This window comes from Lepidochelys kempii, chromosome 7, assembly GCF_965140265.1.
Source record: "Lepidochelys kempii isolate rLepKem1 chromosome 7, rLepKem1.hap2, whole genome shotgun sequence".
Lineage (NCBI taxonomy): Eukaryota > Metazoa > Chordata > Testudines > Cheloniidae > Lepidochelys > Lepidochelys kempii.
Window position 1 is genome coordinate 105,683,147 of NC_133262.1, and position 19,551 is coordinate 105,702,697.

Sequence of the window (19,551 nt, forward strand, 5' to 3'; positions counted from 1 at the left end):
GGGGGACATGATACAGTGTTCAAATATGTTAAGGGCTGTTATAAAGAAGACAGTTCTCCATGTCCACTAAAGATAGGACAAGTAGTAATTGGTTTAATCTGCAGCAAATTAGATTTAGGTTAGGTATCAAAAAACTTTCTGACTACAAGGTGTGGAAAGGCACCTCTTCTTGCCACATCAGCCTCTGTGTTTTCCCCTCTGGTGGTGGGGCAAGGGGGAGGGTTGAATGAAATCAGTCCTACTCTGGAGGTTTTTAATTCTTAACTTTGGTTTATTTATACTATTATAAGTGGGCCTCAGGGTAGGCCCAAGTAGTTCTCTGAATCAAAATAACCTGCAATGCAAAATAAATAGATCTCCCTACTCCCACCAGAGCACTGATTTATTATGCTGGTTTCGGGTTATCAGCCCTCCCCGAAAACCGAAGTAAACTCAATGTTGCCCCTAGAGGGAGAACAGCCTCCACTTAGAAGCCTTTACTCCATGGTGGTTCTAACCCTATTGCAATTTGTTTCTTCTCATAGCTCCAACTGTCTCAACAGAGGAGGGATTTTTAAAGGTCACTGGCAGCCCTTAATTGGACTCAGGTGTCTCTAATTAATCTGAGGTAACCTCTTTTCAGTTCAAAGGTAAAAGGGCCTTCACCATCCTAGGACTTACATATCTGGCATTCCCCACTCTTTTATAGCTGTTAGGTCTGACTTTGTCACAGGGGATAGTTAAGCACTGGAACAGGTTTCCAAGGGAAGTTGTGAAATCCCATCAGTGATTTTTAAGAACAGGTTAGACAAACAACTATCGGGGATGATCGAGGTTGATTTGGTTCTATTTCAGACCAGGGGACTGGACTAGTGACCTCTCAAGGGCCCTTCCAGCCCTACATTTCTATGATTCATGGATTTGATACTGTATAAAAATTATGCCATTTCTGAATACAAATAAGCATATTCAGACCCATTCACCATCTCTAATTTACACATTCTGGACAAACTTCCAACAGAACTCACAGGGAATCTCACTTAGTGGTTCTTACCCAGCTAACAGGGCAAGGGTGGAGATGCATTTTCTTCCACTCCAGAGAACTGTGCAAAGCAGCCAGAGATTTTGATTACTTATTAATGTTGAGGGCTGTCTGTTGGTTCCAAGGACACTTGATGTATATTTTAACTGAGATCTACGGTTAAAATGAGGTCATTTTTTTGTATTTCTAAACATCCATTTGAAAGTCATAATCATGCCAAAAAGTCACCATTGTATACACAACCAGGCTATAAATGACAAATTCAAAATCTCCAAAGGCTGAATAGAAACATCCTTTTTTAAACTTATTTACATTTCTTGGAATTGTGTAATATAATCACTTATTGATCCCTTGGGAAATCCTTACAGGAAGAAGGAATGTGCCTTGTCCCGTTTTATTCACTACATAGTGCAAGCCCTCTGAGTATTTATTTATTTCTCTCTGAATGTTGGCCTTTTTTTAACCTGTCACTTAACTACAATTCTCTTATGTTCTACCATTCGGCACAAGCAGATTCAAAAGATACCGAGAGAGCAAGTCAGAGCCTTGCAGGGCTCCTAGGCAGCCAACATCTCCACACAATAAGTGGTAACCTGGCTGCTCCCTGAAACCCACAATCTGTGGAAGATGCACACTACAGAAAGTTCCACCTTGACTGATCTGGCTGACAGTTGTCTTGGTGATTGATGATTGGCTCCTTGATCCTATATAAACCCATAGGGCATATAAGGAAGTGTCCAGGCAACCATATGGATTTCTAAGTAGCTGCTGTGACTGTTCTGCTTCTGAATTCCTAGTATTTACCTCAGCTCTCACTTGGATACTGAACCCCAATCAACTCCTGGAACACCAACACTGACCCTCCTACTAACCCTTGGCCTGATTTTGACTCTGTCTCTCTCTGACCCTGAGCCTGATTCTTGACCTTGACATAAGTTCTGACTCCTAGCTTGCATCAGTACAGCATATTTTACATCATTTTTTCTGAGTTTCCCTCTCTGATTTCCAGTGGGGTTACCACCTGTTCTTGTTTATTTCAGACAGAAGTTCTAATGACCTGATTCATCCATCATCACAAATCTTATGAGAATTCTTATGAAACAGAACCATGAGACTGTGGAGCAATGAAGCATGGTACAATCACAGGTGCGAAAGCAAGTCTCAATATGAACATAGGTCTTAAAGCTGTGAAAGTGACACTGAAGAATAGGGAGCCTGTTTAGCTAGGTATCTGAGGAAACAACATAAAAGTTGATGCTTCATTCTGTTAGACATCTGGATACCCTGATGTCAAATCCAAGAAAAGGGAAGCAGATCCAGAGGCGTGGGTGGATGGGTGGGATGGTAGCAGAGGTCCTAGGTAATAATATTACATAACACCATTACAAAATGACAGGAAAAATTAGATCTTTCTTTATACAGGTTTTGTTTATCAATTTAAATGACAATGGTAAAAAAGAAAACTGCCTGATTGGACTATGTTCAAAAAGAACCAACATTTCCTTTTTTGGAGTCAAACAAGTGATTTACGTATCACTTTAATATTATTTAATGTTTCTAAGGGTGGGATAAACTGTTTATATTCTCAGGACAGGGCCTCTGAAAACATTTTTCACATTCCTTTTCTTCGTTAGAAGAGTTAGTGAGATTTTGCTTGGGTTAAATTAGCAGAAAACTTCAAGAAAAACTATTCAAATATACTTCTGTGTGTGTTTTTGTCTAAGCTTTAGTGTTTCCAAACATTCAGACTCAGTGGGCCAAACTCATCTTTTGTAAGGAACTCATGCAGCCTATGCAAGGCTTGTAATTGATTTAGTATAGCTTACCCCCACCACTGGTTGATGCCCACTGGAAGCCACCCAATGCCGGCTGTTTAAGAACTCAGCAAGTGCCAGTCAGTCTGCTCAACACAGTGGCTGCCTGGCTCCTTACCCGCAAGGTGCTGTGTTGTGTTCTTGGAATAAATCTTGCTGCTGCTTCAGCTGAGTCTATTATGAGTGTTATCTTGTTCCATTACCGCCTTAATATAACTCCACTAAAGTCAATATTCGTATTATTTTCATTACAGTGGTGCCTAGAAGCCCCAGCTGAGATCAGGGTCCCATTGTGCTTGTCACTGAACACAAAGGTAGTAAGAAACAGACCCTTCCTTTAAGAGCTCACAATCTAAATAGACAAGTCAAAAGGAAGATGAGAGAAGAAACAGATGAAGAGAATCACCTAAAAACACATAGCCGATCAGTGGCAGAGCCCAGGTTTCCTGATTCCCAGTCCAGTGCTCTGTCTCCTAAATCAGGGGTGGGCAAACTATGGCTCACAGGGTGAATCCGACCCCTCAGGGCTTTGGAGCCGACCCCCGGGATTGCCCTCCCTGGTGCCTGTGGCCTGGGGGGAGGAGGGGAGAGGGCTCCATGCATTGCCCTTGCCTCCAGGCTCCGCCTCCCCCCCCCCCCCAGCAGCTCCCATTGATCGGGAACAGGGAACCAATGAGAGCTTCGGGGAAGGCACCTGGAGGCGTGGCAAAGGCAGTGCGCCAAGCCCTGTGCCCCCCCTACTCCAGGGGCCGCACAGGAACGTGGTTCCGGCCACTTCCTGGAGCGACGTGGTATGGGGCCAGGGCAGGCAGGGAGGGAGCCTGCCCTGGCCCCAGTGCATGCCGCTGCCACCCCGGAGCTGCTTTAGGTAAGCAGCGCTGCTTTAGGTAGGCGGCGCTGGGCTGCAGCCTGAACCCCTCCTGCACCCCTCTTGCACCCCAACCCCTGCTCTGTGCCTCTGCTGTACTCTGCACCACTCCTGCACCCCAGCCCCCTGACCTGAGCCCCATGTCGCATCCTGCACACTTCCTGCGCCCCAACCTGCTGCCCTGAGCCCCCTCATATACCCCACACCCCTCTTCTGCCCCAATCCCTTGCCCTGAGCCTGTTCCTGCACACCTCACCCCTTCCCACACCCCGCACTCCCTCCGGCGCCCCAACCCCCTGCCCCGGCCCTGCGTACAATTTCCCCACCCAGATGTGGCCTTCGGCCCAAAAAGTTTGCCCACCCCTGTCCTAAACCATGCTCTCTCACATTACAGTTAGCACTAAGCCTTCAATTTGTCCAAATCTGTTAATTGCATGTTGTGAGTCATGACCAGAAAGGGTTAAGCATCCTGCAGGATAAATTACCCAATTCAACCTTGAGGGACACATTGGTAGATAACGTTTGTGTTTTTGTGTGTTTACATATATATTGTTAGAGGTTAACAATGTAATCAAACATTTCCTGTCTATGCTGTATTTTTTTAATTCAGAGGTCAAAAGGAGATCTTAATATTTAAATGAACTCTAAATATAGTGATATCACTGTCTTCATATTGATTGTCTGCAAATGGTGGAAAACAGGCAATTTGCCTTATGTTAATCTGTGGTTTCAGAGTAGCAGCGGTGTTAGTCTGTATTTGCAAAAAGAAAAGGAGGACTTGTGGCACCTTAGAGACTAACCAATTTATTTGAGCATAAGCTTTCGTGAGCTACAGCTCACTTAATCGGATGCATCTATGTCGCTAATTACCCATGATGATTAGGAAATAGGTCTGCTTCAGAGTTTCAATTATTGCCTGTTGTTCACCTAAGAACACCGAGCTGTCAAGAGAAGGCCTGAAACTGTATAAAAAACCCTTCGGTCCTGATCATTTTTATCTCAGATCTGCTAGATGCTTTATGCAGGGGAACTTTTGAGTTGTAAGACTTGAGATCTCCAGTCCCACCTGGATCACCCTGAATATGAACATTGGACTATAACCTATGGTCTAATTCTGAGCTTTGCAAATACAAAGCTCACCTCTACTACAAAGCTCATCTGAGAACTGTACTCATGTCTGCATGTATACTGATCTTTTAACCAATACCTTCTCTCTTTTCTTTTTTAATACATTTTAATTTAGTTAATAAGAATTGGCTGTATGCATGTATTTGGGTAAGATCTGAAATATTCATTAACTTGGGAGGTAATGTGTCTGATCCCTTGGGATTGGTAGAACTTTCTTATATGATGAATAAGATTTTCCGTAATCTTCATCATATCTGACTTGAGTGACTGGGTAGAAGCCCAAGGCTGGGTTGCTATAAGGGAACTGTGTTTTGGCTTCTGGTCAAAGGTATTGTAGAAGCTTATGCTCAAATACATTTGTTAATCTCTAAGGTGCCACAAGTCCTCCTTTTCTTTTTGCGGATACAGACTAACAGGGCTGCTACTCTGAATCCTGTAGAAGGCTTGGTAAATCTAAGTATTGGGCTATCCACCAGCTTTGGGGATTGTCTGCCCCATTCTTTGCAGTTTGCCCTAATTGAGTAATCTCAGTGTGCCCCCCACTCCCCGTCACACATGCATTTTGCATAGATCGAAACGGTGATATTGTATTGCAGAAATTCCAGAGCTACATAATGTGCATTAAACTACATATTAATAATCATCTCCTATCTTTAGACGCTAAAGATGCAAAGAGATTTTATCACTTCACCTTTTAAACAGCATTATCTAACATGCCAGCACAAACCCATGTTTAATGACTACAAGTCAGGTAGAAACAAGTTTATTACATACCTGTGAAACTATATTGTCATAATGAGTAAGGTAAAAATCTGTCATGAGTCTTTGATGCTTGCTGTATGACAAGTTAGAATTCATTTTACTGACTATGTTCTTTATGAATCATTCAGGTTCTTCACTGTTTTTATAAGTGAAATGTTGTTATTGATGGAATTTAGTATATATTAAGTTTAGTGGAGTATTATTGTCCAAAATTACATGATTATGAAGGTTAACAAAATCAGGTATTTCCACCTTCAAACAAATGAATTGGCTGTAAATAATGCAGCCTCCATAAATTATGTCAGTTCATATTTGGACAAAGCTTCTCTTCTTTGTGTGCCAGGCATACAAAGGCATAAGGATCCCAATAAAAGTATTACCATAAGGTGCACTTTAACCCATGTGACAGTCAGCTGTTCAACTAATACTCTAGTATATCTGAGGGAAACACTATTTCCTTCTCTTGCTATAAAAACAGCCCTATAATCTGTATGGCACTGGGAATAACTGGACAGTGTAAGTGTAAATTGGTGAGTTTATTGGGAACTTGCTGGAAGCAGGTGTTTTTTGTTTGCAACAAATTAGAGGGACATTGAATTTAGAATTTGAAGGGCGTTTTATTTACACACCATTTTCAGGTTTTGTTTATAGATAGTGAGACCATTCTGTCCCGTTGTTTCTCAAAGTTATGTAGGATCTGTGTTGTCCAGCCTATTCCCCCAATTTGCAACATATTTATCTGTTTTGATTAATGCAAATGTCAAAATCACATCACTTAAACCAATCATTAAGTCAGAGCTACAGTCTTTCAAATGCAAAAATGTCAATAAATTAATCTTAGTAAGTAGCTCCTCTTCCTTCAGCCAGCCAGTTTTACAAATGTTTGGAGCACCTGTGAATCTCTTCAGTCCTCCTTCCTAGTTAGGCTCCTACTAGTATGAATCCTGGAATGTGATTGCCAAATGCCAAGCCAGTGTGGTGTCAGCATTAAAACTACCAGTCATGCTGGGGCCTGGAGGAATTTGGTTGCCATCAGTATTGTTTTTAAAAGTACCAGAAAATACTTTTCACCATGTTTACAGCTTTCTGAACATGTCACAGAGACATTGGTTGATACTGTCTAACCTGCTTCCTTTCCATTCCATTTCTCCTGATCTGTCTCCCCTTAAGGAATGGAGCATTAAAAAAAAAAAAAAAAAAAAAAAGGAAGAATATACACCCTCAAGAATAGAGATGGGACTGACCAAAGATGTCCAGTACAAACACCCCTGCACTGGAGGGGTAGGGAGTTCTGGGATCCAAACTCTGATTCAATTCCAAAATATTTCTATTGTGGACTGAGCCAAAAGCCCAGACAATTTTGAGGGCACAAAATCCAGATCTAAACTGTGCAGCTCAGGACCATCTCTAGCCAAAAATGGGTTCATGTGATGATCATGAAATCATAGCCTGGGGGAAGTATTAGATAATGAGGAACCTTTAGTTTCCATGGCAATTTGAGCTCCTTACTCATTCACACAAGTACAAAGAATGATCTTGTGAAGGTCATGTTATTTTTTACCAGAAAAGATAGAGAAAGCACAGTGCTATTTGCTCTACTTGAGAGTTGTGCTCCATTTCTTAAATGATTCAAATAAGTGATTTCTAAAGGAAATTGTCTTAATTAATGTCATCTGACTATTTTAGACATTGCTTTCCTAGAGGAAATAGCAACTTTTCTTGAGCAAAGGGAGCATTAATGGCTATTCTTAGTTGTAGTTCAGATTTGCAACAGCTTCTGATGTGCTCAAGGTATAAAGAGAAGGTGTCTAATATTTTTGGCAGCCTCCACTTGGCAAAACCATGAAATTCTGTTTATACTAAGAACCCACTTTAAATGAATAAAATGGGCTAATATGAGGTCATTTTCAATGTCCAGCCACCGTTTGAAGACAGGCTTGTAAGAGGCATGGTTCCAAAATTTAAATGCAGCTCAGGACCGGCTCTAGGCACCAGCAAAGCAAGCACGTGCATGGGGCAGCACATTTCCAGGGGCGGCATTCCGGCCGTCCTTTTCTTTTAAGGGAAGTTGTGCTCTTGGAGCTGCGCCACTTAGACAGGGCTGCAGCGGAAAGGGGAAGCCCCAGCCCCAGGATGCTGAGCTGCCAGGGCCCAGCCGCTACCTGGGGAGGAGAGGGCGAGTCCTGCCGGGGAGCCGGGGCTGTGCCACCTCATCTGCGCACTGGCTGCTGCGCTGCCTTGTGCCACCCCTTATACCAAGGCTTCTCTGTGTGGCCGGGCGGGGGAGGGGGTAAAGCCCCTGCAGGCTCTGGGAGAAGGTGACATCACTCCCTCTGCTTCCAGCGCCCCCTGCGAGCCCCAGCCCCACCTGAGCTTGGGGTGGCAAATGTTTTGCTTGGGGCGGCAAAAAACCTAGAGCTGGCCCTGATGCAGCTTACTTTGTATTTTCCAATAGCACTTTAAGGTTTCCCTTTCCTATGGTGATATATTTTGCCCCTGTTGACAGTAGGAGTAAAATGGTTTATATATGTGTGGGTGGGTGGGGGAGGAAGGGGGAATTACTTCCATTTACTTCATTTTATGGTCCATGATTTACTACACATCTTAAGTGTAAAGGGACACACACTTTCCTGCTGCATGGAAGAACAGTTATTGTTTTGTTTCCAAAGCATATAGAAACCTTATGTGCTATCTCAGAAAGTTACTGTGGAATAGTAACGAAATAAGGCTGGTTTCAGAGTAACAGCCGTGTTAGTCTGTATTCGCAAAAAGAAAAGGAGTACTTGTGGCACCTTAGAGACTAACCAATTTATTTGAGCATGAGCTTTCGTGAGCTACAGCATCCGATGAAGTGAGCTGTAGCTCACGAAAGCTCATGCTCAAATAAATTGGTTAGTCTCTAAGGTGCCACAAGTACTCCTTTTCTTTTTGCAAAATAAGGCTGCTTTTTTTTTTCGATTACAAGATTATTTTTTTTAGTGAATTTAAAAAAAATACAAATAATTAGAAAGAAAAGTTATAAAGGTCACCCGGAGGTTTAAAATATAATTAAGTGATACCAAAAATAGGAGCATACAGTGTCTGATATAAACAAAAATTAAGGTCCAGAATCAGGAAAGCACTGAACATGTGCTTAGCTTTAAGCATAAGTATGTGCTTATGTGCCTTCCTGAATAGGGAGATACTTTCCTGAATCAGGACCAAAGAAAACTGTTTGTCAGAACACTAGCTATGAAGAAGCAAAGCTATTCATTCTGTCTCTCTCAGCAACATATAGGATCCAGTTCTCCACAGAAGATGTAAATCAAGAGTAGTTCCACTGAGGACATCTGAGTTACACTGATGTAAAACTGGTGTTAGTGAAATCAGAAGCAGGCCCATAATCTCTAAACGTATACTTGTTACAAATATATCCCGGCACCTTTTCAACTGATTTTTGCATTTGACTTCAGTGGGTCCAGGATTTAAATACAGTCTAGCGTGATCTACATATCATTAAGAGGAATAATTCCATTCCAATAGTAAAGATCATGCTAGTTGTAGTTGGTTTAAGGAAATATTAATTTCTTATTAATTGCAATTATTTTAAATTGTCCTGGCATTTTATAAGTAAAACAGGTAGAAACTGTCTTAGGTACATTCCATTCTTAATTACACTATTGTGAGTTCACTGATGTCACTAGAATCAGACTGGTTTTATGGAGCAAAATTTGGCTCAAGTTCTGCAAATTGTGTGGTCCTAGGACTCTGTTTTGAAACAAAACCTGCCTGTTAAACAAGTTGCAACCACCCTATACTGTTAGAGGGATACATTCTGCCCAGAGATGTGCATGCACAGCTCCATCTGACTGCAATGAGAACCGTATGTGTATATTCAGAAGCAGAATTTGGTCTAAAGGGAACTGACAACATGTCTGTATGCACGCAGTTAGGGGGTGACAGCAATTTCTAAAAGGAATGGAATTACTAGGACTGCGCCTTTTGATTATTCTCTCCCAGATGGGATATATGGAATAACAGGAAATATTTGAACTATGAGAAAAAGTAAATAAAAATACACAAGAGATATAGATGTTTGGGTAAATGAGCCTCTCCATGCAGATAAGATCCAGTGATTAATGTTAGTGGGAGATAGGCGTGTGCACATGAAAAGGAAAACAGTTGTTCGTTACTATGAGGAAATGTGGATGGTGCCTGTACCATTTGGGAGTCTGCAATATCCCATTAATAGCTGAAACAGTGGGGCATAAGAAAAAAACTGAGGAATTTGGGGGAAAAAACACTGTCTGGGTCTGTCTTTTTCAAAGCCAGGTAAGCACAATTACCGGTGTACTATTAAGTGTGCCTAATTTGCATAGGCAAGTACTGTGATAGCCTGCTCAAATCAGATGTTTGCACTTACTAATGGACAGTTAAGTACATGAATATATATATATATATATATATATATATATATATATATATATGTATATACACCACTGTGAAGGTGTCAGGGTTCCCTCCCCACTCTGAACTCTGGAGTACAGATGTGGGAACCCGCATGAAAGCTCCCCTAAGCTTATTTCTACTAGCTTAGGTTAAAAATTTCCCCAAGACACAAATCCTTTCCTTGTCCTTGGATGTATTGCTGCTATCACCAAGTGATTTAGACAAAGATTCAGGAAAAGGACCACTTGAAATTCCTATTTTCCCAAAATATCCCTCCAGGCCCTTTCACCCCCTGTCCTGTGGGAGCTTGAGAATAATATACCAGCCAATTGCCTTTAATAAATGTACAGACCAGACTCTTTATTTTTAGGACACTGAAAATCAATCAGGTTCTTAAAAGAAGAACTTTATTATAAAGAAAAAAGTAAAAGAAGCACCTCTGTAAAATCAGGATGGTAGGTAATTTTACAGGATAATAAAAAGATTTAAAACACAGAGGATTCCCCTCTAGCTCAACTTCAAAGTTACAAAAACGGGAATAAACCTCCCTCTTAGCATAGGGAAAATTCACAAGCTAAACCAAAAGATAATCTAATGCCTTTCCTTGCCTTTACTTACAATTTTTGTAATCTTAGATGCTCATTTCAGGTAGGTTTTTAGGAGATGTTTTTTCCTGCCTGGTCCATCTCTCGTCCAGAGAGAGAACAAATAAAGAGAGCACACACAAAACCTCCCCCCACAGATTTGAAAGTATCTTCTTTCCTTATTGGTCCTTTTGGTCAGGTGCCAACCAGGTTATTTGAGTTTCTTAACCCTTACAGGTAAAGGAGGGATTCTATGCTACTCTTAGCTGTATGTTTATGACAGAAGGGCACTGTGGTAAACCGTAAGGTAGGTAGATATAGATGTGTATATGCAAATTGAGTATTTGTATACACAAACATGGTATTTGCAGGTACAAATTAGGTGCATACAATTGAACACATGCAATTACATGCACTCAGCTTTGAAATTCAGGTCCTCTTTCAAATTTACACATTGTAATACATATTTGGTGAATTAATAAATCAGTAAACTTATGTTGTAGTAAAATAGTTTTTAAATAAGAAAAGGGTGCTTCATGATGTGAGGGAGAAGCTAATGTACTGAAATGTACACCTTTCAAGCTGTTAAATGCTACTAATGTAAAATTCCAAAAATTCTATTATCCAGGTCTTTAATAGACCCTTGACTCCAAATATTGAGAAAATACTCCCATCTTGTTATGTCTGGAAGTATAAATCCACTTCAGTTTTTACATACAGTAAAAGTATCTTTTTTTTTTTTTGGTCAATTGCAGTGATTAAATAATTGCAGTTCAAACTTATTTAGTTAGTGAAATAATGAGGTCCTTATTGCTGACACGGAAAAAACAATTAAATTTGTCCCTATTGTACAACAACTGAAAGTGTCTCTATTTCTGTCCTGTATTAGATTTATGGACACCTCTGAAACTTCTACAAGAAAGGTTAGGAAATTCATGGTGGTAAAATTATGCACATTTTCTGTGACTAAAGATCTGCACCAACTGATGTGTAGGCCCAAGGGAGTAGAGTAGTAGATACACTAGAAATAGAAAACAAGGTAAGAACATCTGTGAAATCAGTCAGGAGTAAGAGGGATATCCAGATGTTGATCATCCTTTGGATACAAAAGGTGTTATTAAGAAGGATAATCAGGAATTACTATGTAAATAACCATTTCCAAGTACAGGGGTGTTAGCTCCCACAACCTGCCCTTTTATCATCATGGCTTTAGGGACAAACAGATTGGTTAAAAAAATACATCCTGTGACGAGCTGGTTAAATATTTTTGCCTCAAAACTTTTATGTGATGGACAATTCCTTTTCAGTGAAATGAAGCAATTTCAATTGCTTCCAATTTATATTTCACTTAAACACATGAAAACTCAAACCTGAAAAACTTTTGGGTTTTGGCAACTAAAAGCCACATTTTTGGATGAAAACAATTGGTTTTCAGACTTTTTTTCCTCTGAAAACATACAAATTTTCAAATAGGATTATTATTTTCAAAATGAATGAAAATTATTTTTGTTTCATTTCTGTTGACTTTTTTTTTTTTTGTAAATAATTTCCTACCAGCTCTAACTCTGTGTGCAGCAGAAGTGAGGATCACAGCTGTTGTCAAGAAATTGCTGAGGGAGGAGAATAAGAAAACTACGGTGATGATTAAGTTTAAAGTAGTGGATAAAAAGTGTAAAATAGTGGATAAAAAGTGTAAGGATCCACTTAAGTCTCAGTGGATAGATCTGGAAAGCAAACTTACAAAGGTTTATGGGTGCTGAGATGTGAAGTTTTGCTTTAATCCACAACAACATTGTGCAGAAGACCTACAATTGAATTATGTTTGATATGAATAACCTTTCTCTCTCATATATAGTAGTAGAGAGTGCGTGTATGGAGAGTTTAAAGGTGAAAGGACCTGATGAAGGACTTGAAATCTGTGGAGGATATTTTGATATTTTCGCTTGATCTTCAGTTGCTTCTGTCCTGGAGCAATTCTTGTGTCCTACTCCTAAGTGAGGCTTAGAGAACCCCAAGCTTAATATGATTCCTTTTCCTCAGTGTGTACCAAGATTTGAGTAACCTGTCAAGGGTTACACACTTCCTGCATTGCATGGTACCCAGCTTCATGGAGGCCCCCTGAGAGCTGTGGTCTATGGGAGAACTGGGGACAAGGCCGGGCCAGGATGGGAAGGAGCAGAAGTGGGGCAGTGGGACTATAGATTTACTTTCCTTACTTAAGATTATCTCCAACAACTCTCCTTCTGCAAATCTTTCACTTTCTTGCCTTTGTGTTGCTGTATAAAACACCAGTGTAGAGAAAGTGCACAAAATTAAGAAAATGGGAAGGAAAGTACAGATCGCCATCAACACCTGTTTTTTATCCACCCCATGCAACCAAATAAAATGCCTTAGGACAAAAAGGAGATCATGGAGACACATTTTCCTTTGTCCACTGCTTCATATAAAACAATGTTAATTGTACTTTATAATCAAACCACAGAAACAGTAATTTTTCTTTGATCTAGGTGCATAGCACATAGTCTCTCTCTCAAGGAGGAGACATACATTTATACAGTGACTGGAAGGCAAATGCTTGTTGTCAATTTTACTTTTTGTCAAATAAATGGAGTTCAGGATCAACTGTGTATATGAGGACTGAAGTCACTGCAACTTGCAAGTGTAAGCCAGGGCCTGAGTGAGCTCTCCCCTGCCATCAAGCGATGATCTGAGGGAAGAGACTTCAGGAGCAGTGTGTATATTTGCATAGAGTGGTCGTGTAGCTGTGTCAGACCCAGGATATTAGAGACAAGGTGGGTGAGGTAATACATTTTATTGGAAGTTGGTGAGAGAGACAAGCTTTCAGGCTACACAGAACTCTTCCTCGGGACCTGTAGTAGGAAGAGCTGCTTTGCCAAAGTGTTCAATTTTGGCTGCTTTGGGTTAAAATTCACTATAGTATTGAATGCAGGGGTGATTAAATGTTGCTATCCTTATTGTGTACGTGAAGAGCAGCAGAACTGTACTGAGCATGTTCTGATTGAAGGCTCACTGTAAAATTAACCTCATTTGCAAAATGGGGGGAGCGGTGCCAAATCCAAGGGAAAGTGAGGGGGATGGGAAGGTCTCTGTTTAATAAGTCTTAGACACCATTTGACCCTCCCCTCTCCAATGTTTAAATACAGAACTGATCAAACTCAGTTGAGAGTCCTTGGTTCTGTTCACTGATTCCTAGAGCTCAAACCACGGATGAGCCTTAGACCTGGCGTCAGGTGTGGGGACAGCGCTGCAGTGAAAGACAACGCAGAGGCTGCATTAGCAGCGAGGTTGCCTGCTACCCAGTGAAATCACTCAGAGCTGAGATCATTAAGAACTGGACTAAGTGGTGGAACCTCAGATCATGGCATTACAGAGGCGGCAGCAAGCAGTGACAGATATAACGGCGGGAGCAGCGGCAACCAGCAGCAGACATAGCAGAGAGTGGCTAACAGAGGCAGAGGAACAGCGAGCGGCAGCAGAATGGCGGTGGTGAGCGGTGGAAGACTAGCAAGTAGAGGCAGGGATTCCTTAGAGCAGCAGAGACATTGCTCCATGTTCCTCCCTTCCCCCTTTCAGGGTGGGAGGTGATCTGACGTGAATGCACCCTTGAGTTCCAGGACGTGGCTGACCTCGGACAACAGAGAGTGGGGTGCAGTGGAGGGAAAGGGGAGTGGCATGTTAAAGGGGCATTCGTTCATCAGACTTTCACACTGCAAGGTGGGAAACAGAGGCAAAAGTCACTGCCCCATATACTGTGGAGAGGGTGTTTGTTTATGGTTTACGTTCTTTTGAATAATTTGTTTCAGTATTTTCCCAAATTAATTCTGTGTTCCTTCTTCCTTTTAATAAAACTTTTCTTTTGTTATATGCAGACTCCGGGTGTGCGAGTGGGGAAGTATTGTTTCTTAGATGTGCCCAGGGATAGTGTTTAATTTTCCCAGATTACTGGGTAGGGGCTCGAACCAGGTCTGTTTCTCATTGTTAAGAGGAACCCCTAGATATTGAATCTGGCCCCCATTGCTGCCAACACCACCTTGCAGAAGCATTACACAAGCCAAGCCTTTGAGCTGAAAACTGTGTCTTGTAACCCTTGTTTTTGAAGGGAAAGAAAGAGAGGGAAACAGAAAGCAAGAAAGAAAGCAAGACAGAGGGTTCTGGAGAGTCACACCTGCCAAGTGCTGGCAGGCAAAGCAGAGCGCTCTCTCTCTCTCTCTCTCTCTCTCTCTTCCCCCTGTGTGTCTGTATATGTGTCTGGCTGGTGAGTCCTATGATCACATGCACCTCGGGCTCCTGCCTCCCTCCCTCCTCAGTCCTCTCTCTCTCACTGCACTACTTGCAACTTTTGCAAACAAGTCTAAGCAGAAGCACTTATCACAGACTGGACTCTTTATCCCTCCACAAGTCCTGGAATTCACCAGTGACCAAGGCTTGCTGTTTTTCCTATCTGCTGAATAAGGATCTGGGACACATAGTGGAGCTTTTGTGCTGCTTTAAAAAAATGATTCCCCTTAGCAAGAAAGGCTCCTGTTCGTCTCAGCTCTGTCTTGCTCTCTGTGCCTTTGGGTTAGCACTGCTTGGGGATTTATCCCAGGCTTTGCCTGTGGAGGATCAGGATTATTACCTGCAGGAGATTATAAACAGGGATCATTATTATTCCTATCCAGGTCCCGATGAGGAATTTTCCCCTTTCACAGAGCAACCTGGACAGGAAGAAACAGCCCACGTTGCAGAGGCAGAGGAGTCCCCAAGGTTCAGACCGGGCAAGAAAGAGTTAAAACAGAAGAAAGGCAACAAAAAAGAAAAATCTATTCTCGAGATTCCACCAGGTAACTTTCCACCTCTTCCTCCAAACTTTAAGAGCTCTGTTGAGTCTCAAACTGACTCTGACTTTTAACATAAATTAATACTCTAATACTGATAGTAATAATAATAAATGTGCTGGGGATGATGACATATACTAATTTCTAACACCAAGCTTTTCAGCTCTTTGGAAATCTCACATGCACTTTTACCCTTTCCCTCTCACCTGTCACATTAAGAGTTTTCAAAAACACTGCATTTCATTAATCAAATGAGACTCCAGCTGGTGCATGAACTTCCCTTCTTATCATATTTCACATTTGGCTGCTTGCTGAAACTACATTTTTGCAATCAAATGAAGAGAGACTCACTCCATGGTAAGATCTGTTTTGTCTGTCTTATGATGATTTCTTATTGTACCCCTAGTCATTTTAACTCTAAATGTTCTTCACCTTTGAACAGGTGAATCACTGTCAGATTTCACTTTAAAGCCCTCCCATGGAAGAAATGTAAACAGGGATATTCCTTCAGAGAGATCAGTTACTAGGGGGATTAATTTTAATTATTAGGAGGTACTAATACATAATTTAATAAATAAATTAAAAGACAGCCATATCGTCCATCACTTCAGTTATTACATGTAATGTCTTTGGCTGAGAGAAGACAAGCTATTGGAAACCTACACATTACTATCGTTCCCAAAACTCTGGTCAGTAAGCACAGTAGAGTGGTTTCTATTTTGACACAGTTACACTAAGGTGGCTCGGCAGTTTATTCTACAAGCATTCTCCGATTGCATTTGTCTTGTTTAATTTCTTTGGAGGAAATTTGAAATCGAAATTATTTCACGAAGTAAGCAACAGTCTTATAAAATTAAGGGCCAAAGCCCTCACTCAGGCAAAACTCCCATTGGCTTCAGTAGGAATTTTGTATCCTTAAGTACTATGGGATATGGCACAAAATTTTCAAAATAAAGACACCCACATCACAGCAAATTGGAGAAATAAGGTTTTCTGAGTGGCATTAACTCTTCCCAATTGCATATAGGTGATATTAAATTAAGGGTTGCAGTTTGATTTTTACCAGTTTTACATGTAGTTACTTTCTGATCAAGAAAAAATTGAAAACAGCTTTTTATAAGTTATGCCCCAAATTTACCATTTCTGCAGTGTTGAAAATTGTTAGAGGGCCAGCAGATCTTAGCTGCAGGTATAGCCCAGGGCAGAGGACTCTAGTGGCATAGAGTCTGCCTGGGTGAGGGTAGCAGTGGTACAAGAAACTTATAACCTGGTGCTCCACTGGGGATCAGCAGCTAGACAGAAAGTTCAAAAGCAGATGGCACTGGCAGGGTATCTCTGGGATGTGCTGATTCAGCTTATCTGGTAGTGCATGCACTGTCTTTCCTCCCATTTTCTGTGGGGGGTGGGAGGCAGGAGAGTTCCCCCTGAGGTGCAGTGGCCCCTGTTTGTGTACAGGGTTCAGTTCACAGCTCTTCGGACTCCAGCAGGTATGTAAGAAGCCCCACATATGTACAGCCACATTATCCCCTTTGACCAAATGGGTGTCTAGAAACTTTGCATGCTTGCACTTGTAGAATTTACTGAAAAGTCTTCCCTTGGTGAAGTTTGGTGAGGAGGTGATAGGCAGCTCATAACACTAAATCAGTTGATTCTCCAAGAGCTAGCGCTCAGGTGATCTAGCAAGTCCTGAGCCATCTCCATGGAGGCTCTGTAGCTCCATACTGCCTCCAAGCTCCCTGCTGGCTTTCCCCCAACTTTCCTAGCAGCACAGCTGCAAACATACTCCAGAAAGCCCAGCATCACTCAGGAGCTCTGTGGCAAAGGCAGGGTTAGAATTTGATTCTCTTCTCTTCCTGCAATCTCCTTCCTCATTCACACACTTTCCAACTTCTGCAACAAATGAGGACGGAGTCCTACAGATAGCAACCCCCTTTACACCATACTGATTCATTCCCAGGACAGGTCCCTCCTGTGGGGTTAATAAGGTAGGGGTCCTGTGGAAAACAAATAGTATGTGATCATGCAATTAAAGACTCTTGTAATGCATATTCACAAGGGGACTGAATTAATGGCTGTAACAGGGTGGCTTGTCCCTTTAAGGGCCAGAGGCCTGGGCCCCTCCAATCCCAGTTACTAAGGAGTCACATTTGAATGGGGATCAGCTGATAAAGAGTACAAGGAAGGGGGGCAGAGGGTCTGAGGAAGCTGAAGAAACTGCAGAGAAAGGAAGGAATGGCAGGGTCTGCCGGAGACAGGAGGCCTGGCAGTAGCCTTAGGAGCAGAGACTAAGGTCAGAAGGGTAACTGCTTAATGTTTTCATTTTTGTTTGTTTTAGAAAATAAATAAAGCCCTGCAGAAGGGCCTGCAAGAGTGATCTGTTGTGAGTTTAGTTGTGGAGCCCTGGAGAGGGGTGAGATTGATGAAAAGGGGTCTGCAGAGCGACCTCATGCCATAAGGGTGCATTTCCTAACTTTTGAGCACTTGGTGTCCCAACTTTAATGTTCTTTTAATATAGTTTTTCTTTGTAATTTCCTAGGTTTTTTAAAAAAGCAAACTGTAAAAACAGAAATTCCATGCTATGGCATTGCATTGACACCCACATGATTCATCAGGTGGGCTGGAGCCTTTAGATCTACCATACAGACTTCTGCCACTTGAACTAAGGGAGTAACTGGCAGCAGTTTTAGGTGGTCATCTTCTATGTGGACCAGTACTAGAGGGGGATATGAGATACATTCCACACACATTTGTTGAGGAATGGTGAGAATTGGAAATGTTGGTGCCCTTGTTCCCTCCATGCTGTCCTTGTGCCATTCTTGTTCCTCCCTCCAGTTTCTCATCCTAGTGTCCACCCCCTCATCCCTGGCTCCTCCCAATACCCATCCCCTCACCTAGCCAATCTTAGTCTCCTCATTCCAGTTTCTCTCTCCTTGACCAGCCAGTCTCAGCTCCGTGACCAAGTCTCAGTCTCTCTGCCCCCACAAGCTCCCAGTCTCGGTATCCCCATGCTGGTCCCAGTTGTTCCCAATCTCCTCTCCTCCCAGGCCTCCTCTTCCAGTCTCCATCTCTCATTCTTACCCCCTGGTTCCCAGTCTTCCACCTCCAGATTCCTTGTGCCAACCCTACCTGCTTCCTCCCATATCCAGCTCCTATTTCTTCTGCATTTCAGTCAGATGGTTTCCTCCTCCTCGCTACCTGGGCACTGAGAGCATGAGGGACAATTTCCTTGTCCTTGGTTTTGATGATTGGGGCCACGCAGCCTGAAGTAATTACAGGGAAAGTCCTGCTCAGCCCTTTCAGCCCTGGACTGGACCATGTTCAGTGCAGAGAAATTGAGCTGCCAACCTCTAAGAAGTCTCTGCTGTGCATGTGTGAATTGAAATTTTTCAAAGGCTTCTAGCATAGCCATATTTGAGCATTTTTTTCAGGGTGACAGTAAAGGGCACATCCCCGACACCCGCGTGGCTCTCTGACAAATTTCAAGTCCCTGCTCCAAAACATGGAGGCTCTAGAACATCTTAAATAAATTTGTCATAAGATTTTTTTTTTTAACGTGGGGAAAAAACACGTTTTCCTCTTACTCATGCTCTGGAATGTCTGAAACATTTCAACTGAAACTACCCAAAATAATTCAGCCTAAGGCAGACACCCAACATGTTGAAGCTCAACCTGAACGCTTAAGGACTGGCAAAGTTATAAGCAACTGAAGAAAGAGATCTTATACTGGGAAGTATTGTAGAACCTTAACGATAGATGGCACTAGCTGCTCTGTCTGTAATCTACACAAAATAACTATCCAAGGCACTATAGCATGATCCAGCAATTATGTAGGTTAAATCTAAAACACCATCCAGTGCAGTGCTACATGGATTAGTAACATTAAAATAAATTAAAGCTGTTGGTTTTCAGCACCTCTGAAAACCAAGTCACTTACGTAAGTGCCAAAATACAAATGTAGGTGCCTAGAATTGCACACCCAATTTTGAAAAATTGGCCTTATAAAGGTACAGATCATGCTGAGCTCATGATTGATTGGTGCTTAACTAATAATTATGAACCTAACTGTAAATAGGTGTGGAGGTGTGTGTAAGTATGTATGTATTTATAT

At 41.9% G+C, this 19,551-nt stretch overlaps 1 protein-coding gene across 1 annotated transcript in view; it reads left to right on the plus strand.

Annotated features, from left to right (window-relative positions):
* Positions 1–14,975: 14,975 nt before the first annotated feature.
* CPXM2 (carboxypeptidase X, M14 family member 2) overlaps positions 14,976–19,551 on the plus strand; it is a 103,628-nt gene continuing 99,052 nt past the window's right edge. The window contains exon 1 of the mRNA XM_073354133.1: positions 14,976–15,449. Coding sequence (XP_073210234.1) covers positions 15,122–15,449 — 328 coding nt within the window. The 5' untranslated portion in view covers positions 14,976–15,121. The remainder of the gene's footprint in view (positions 15,450–19,551) is intronic.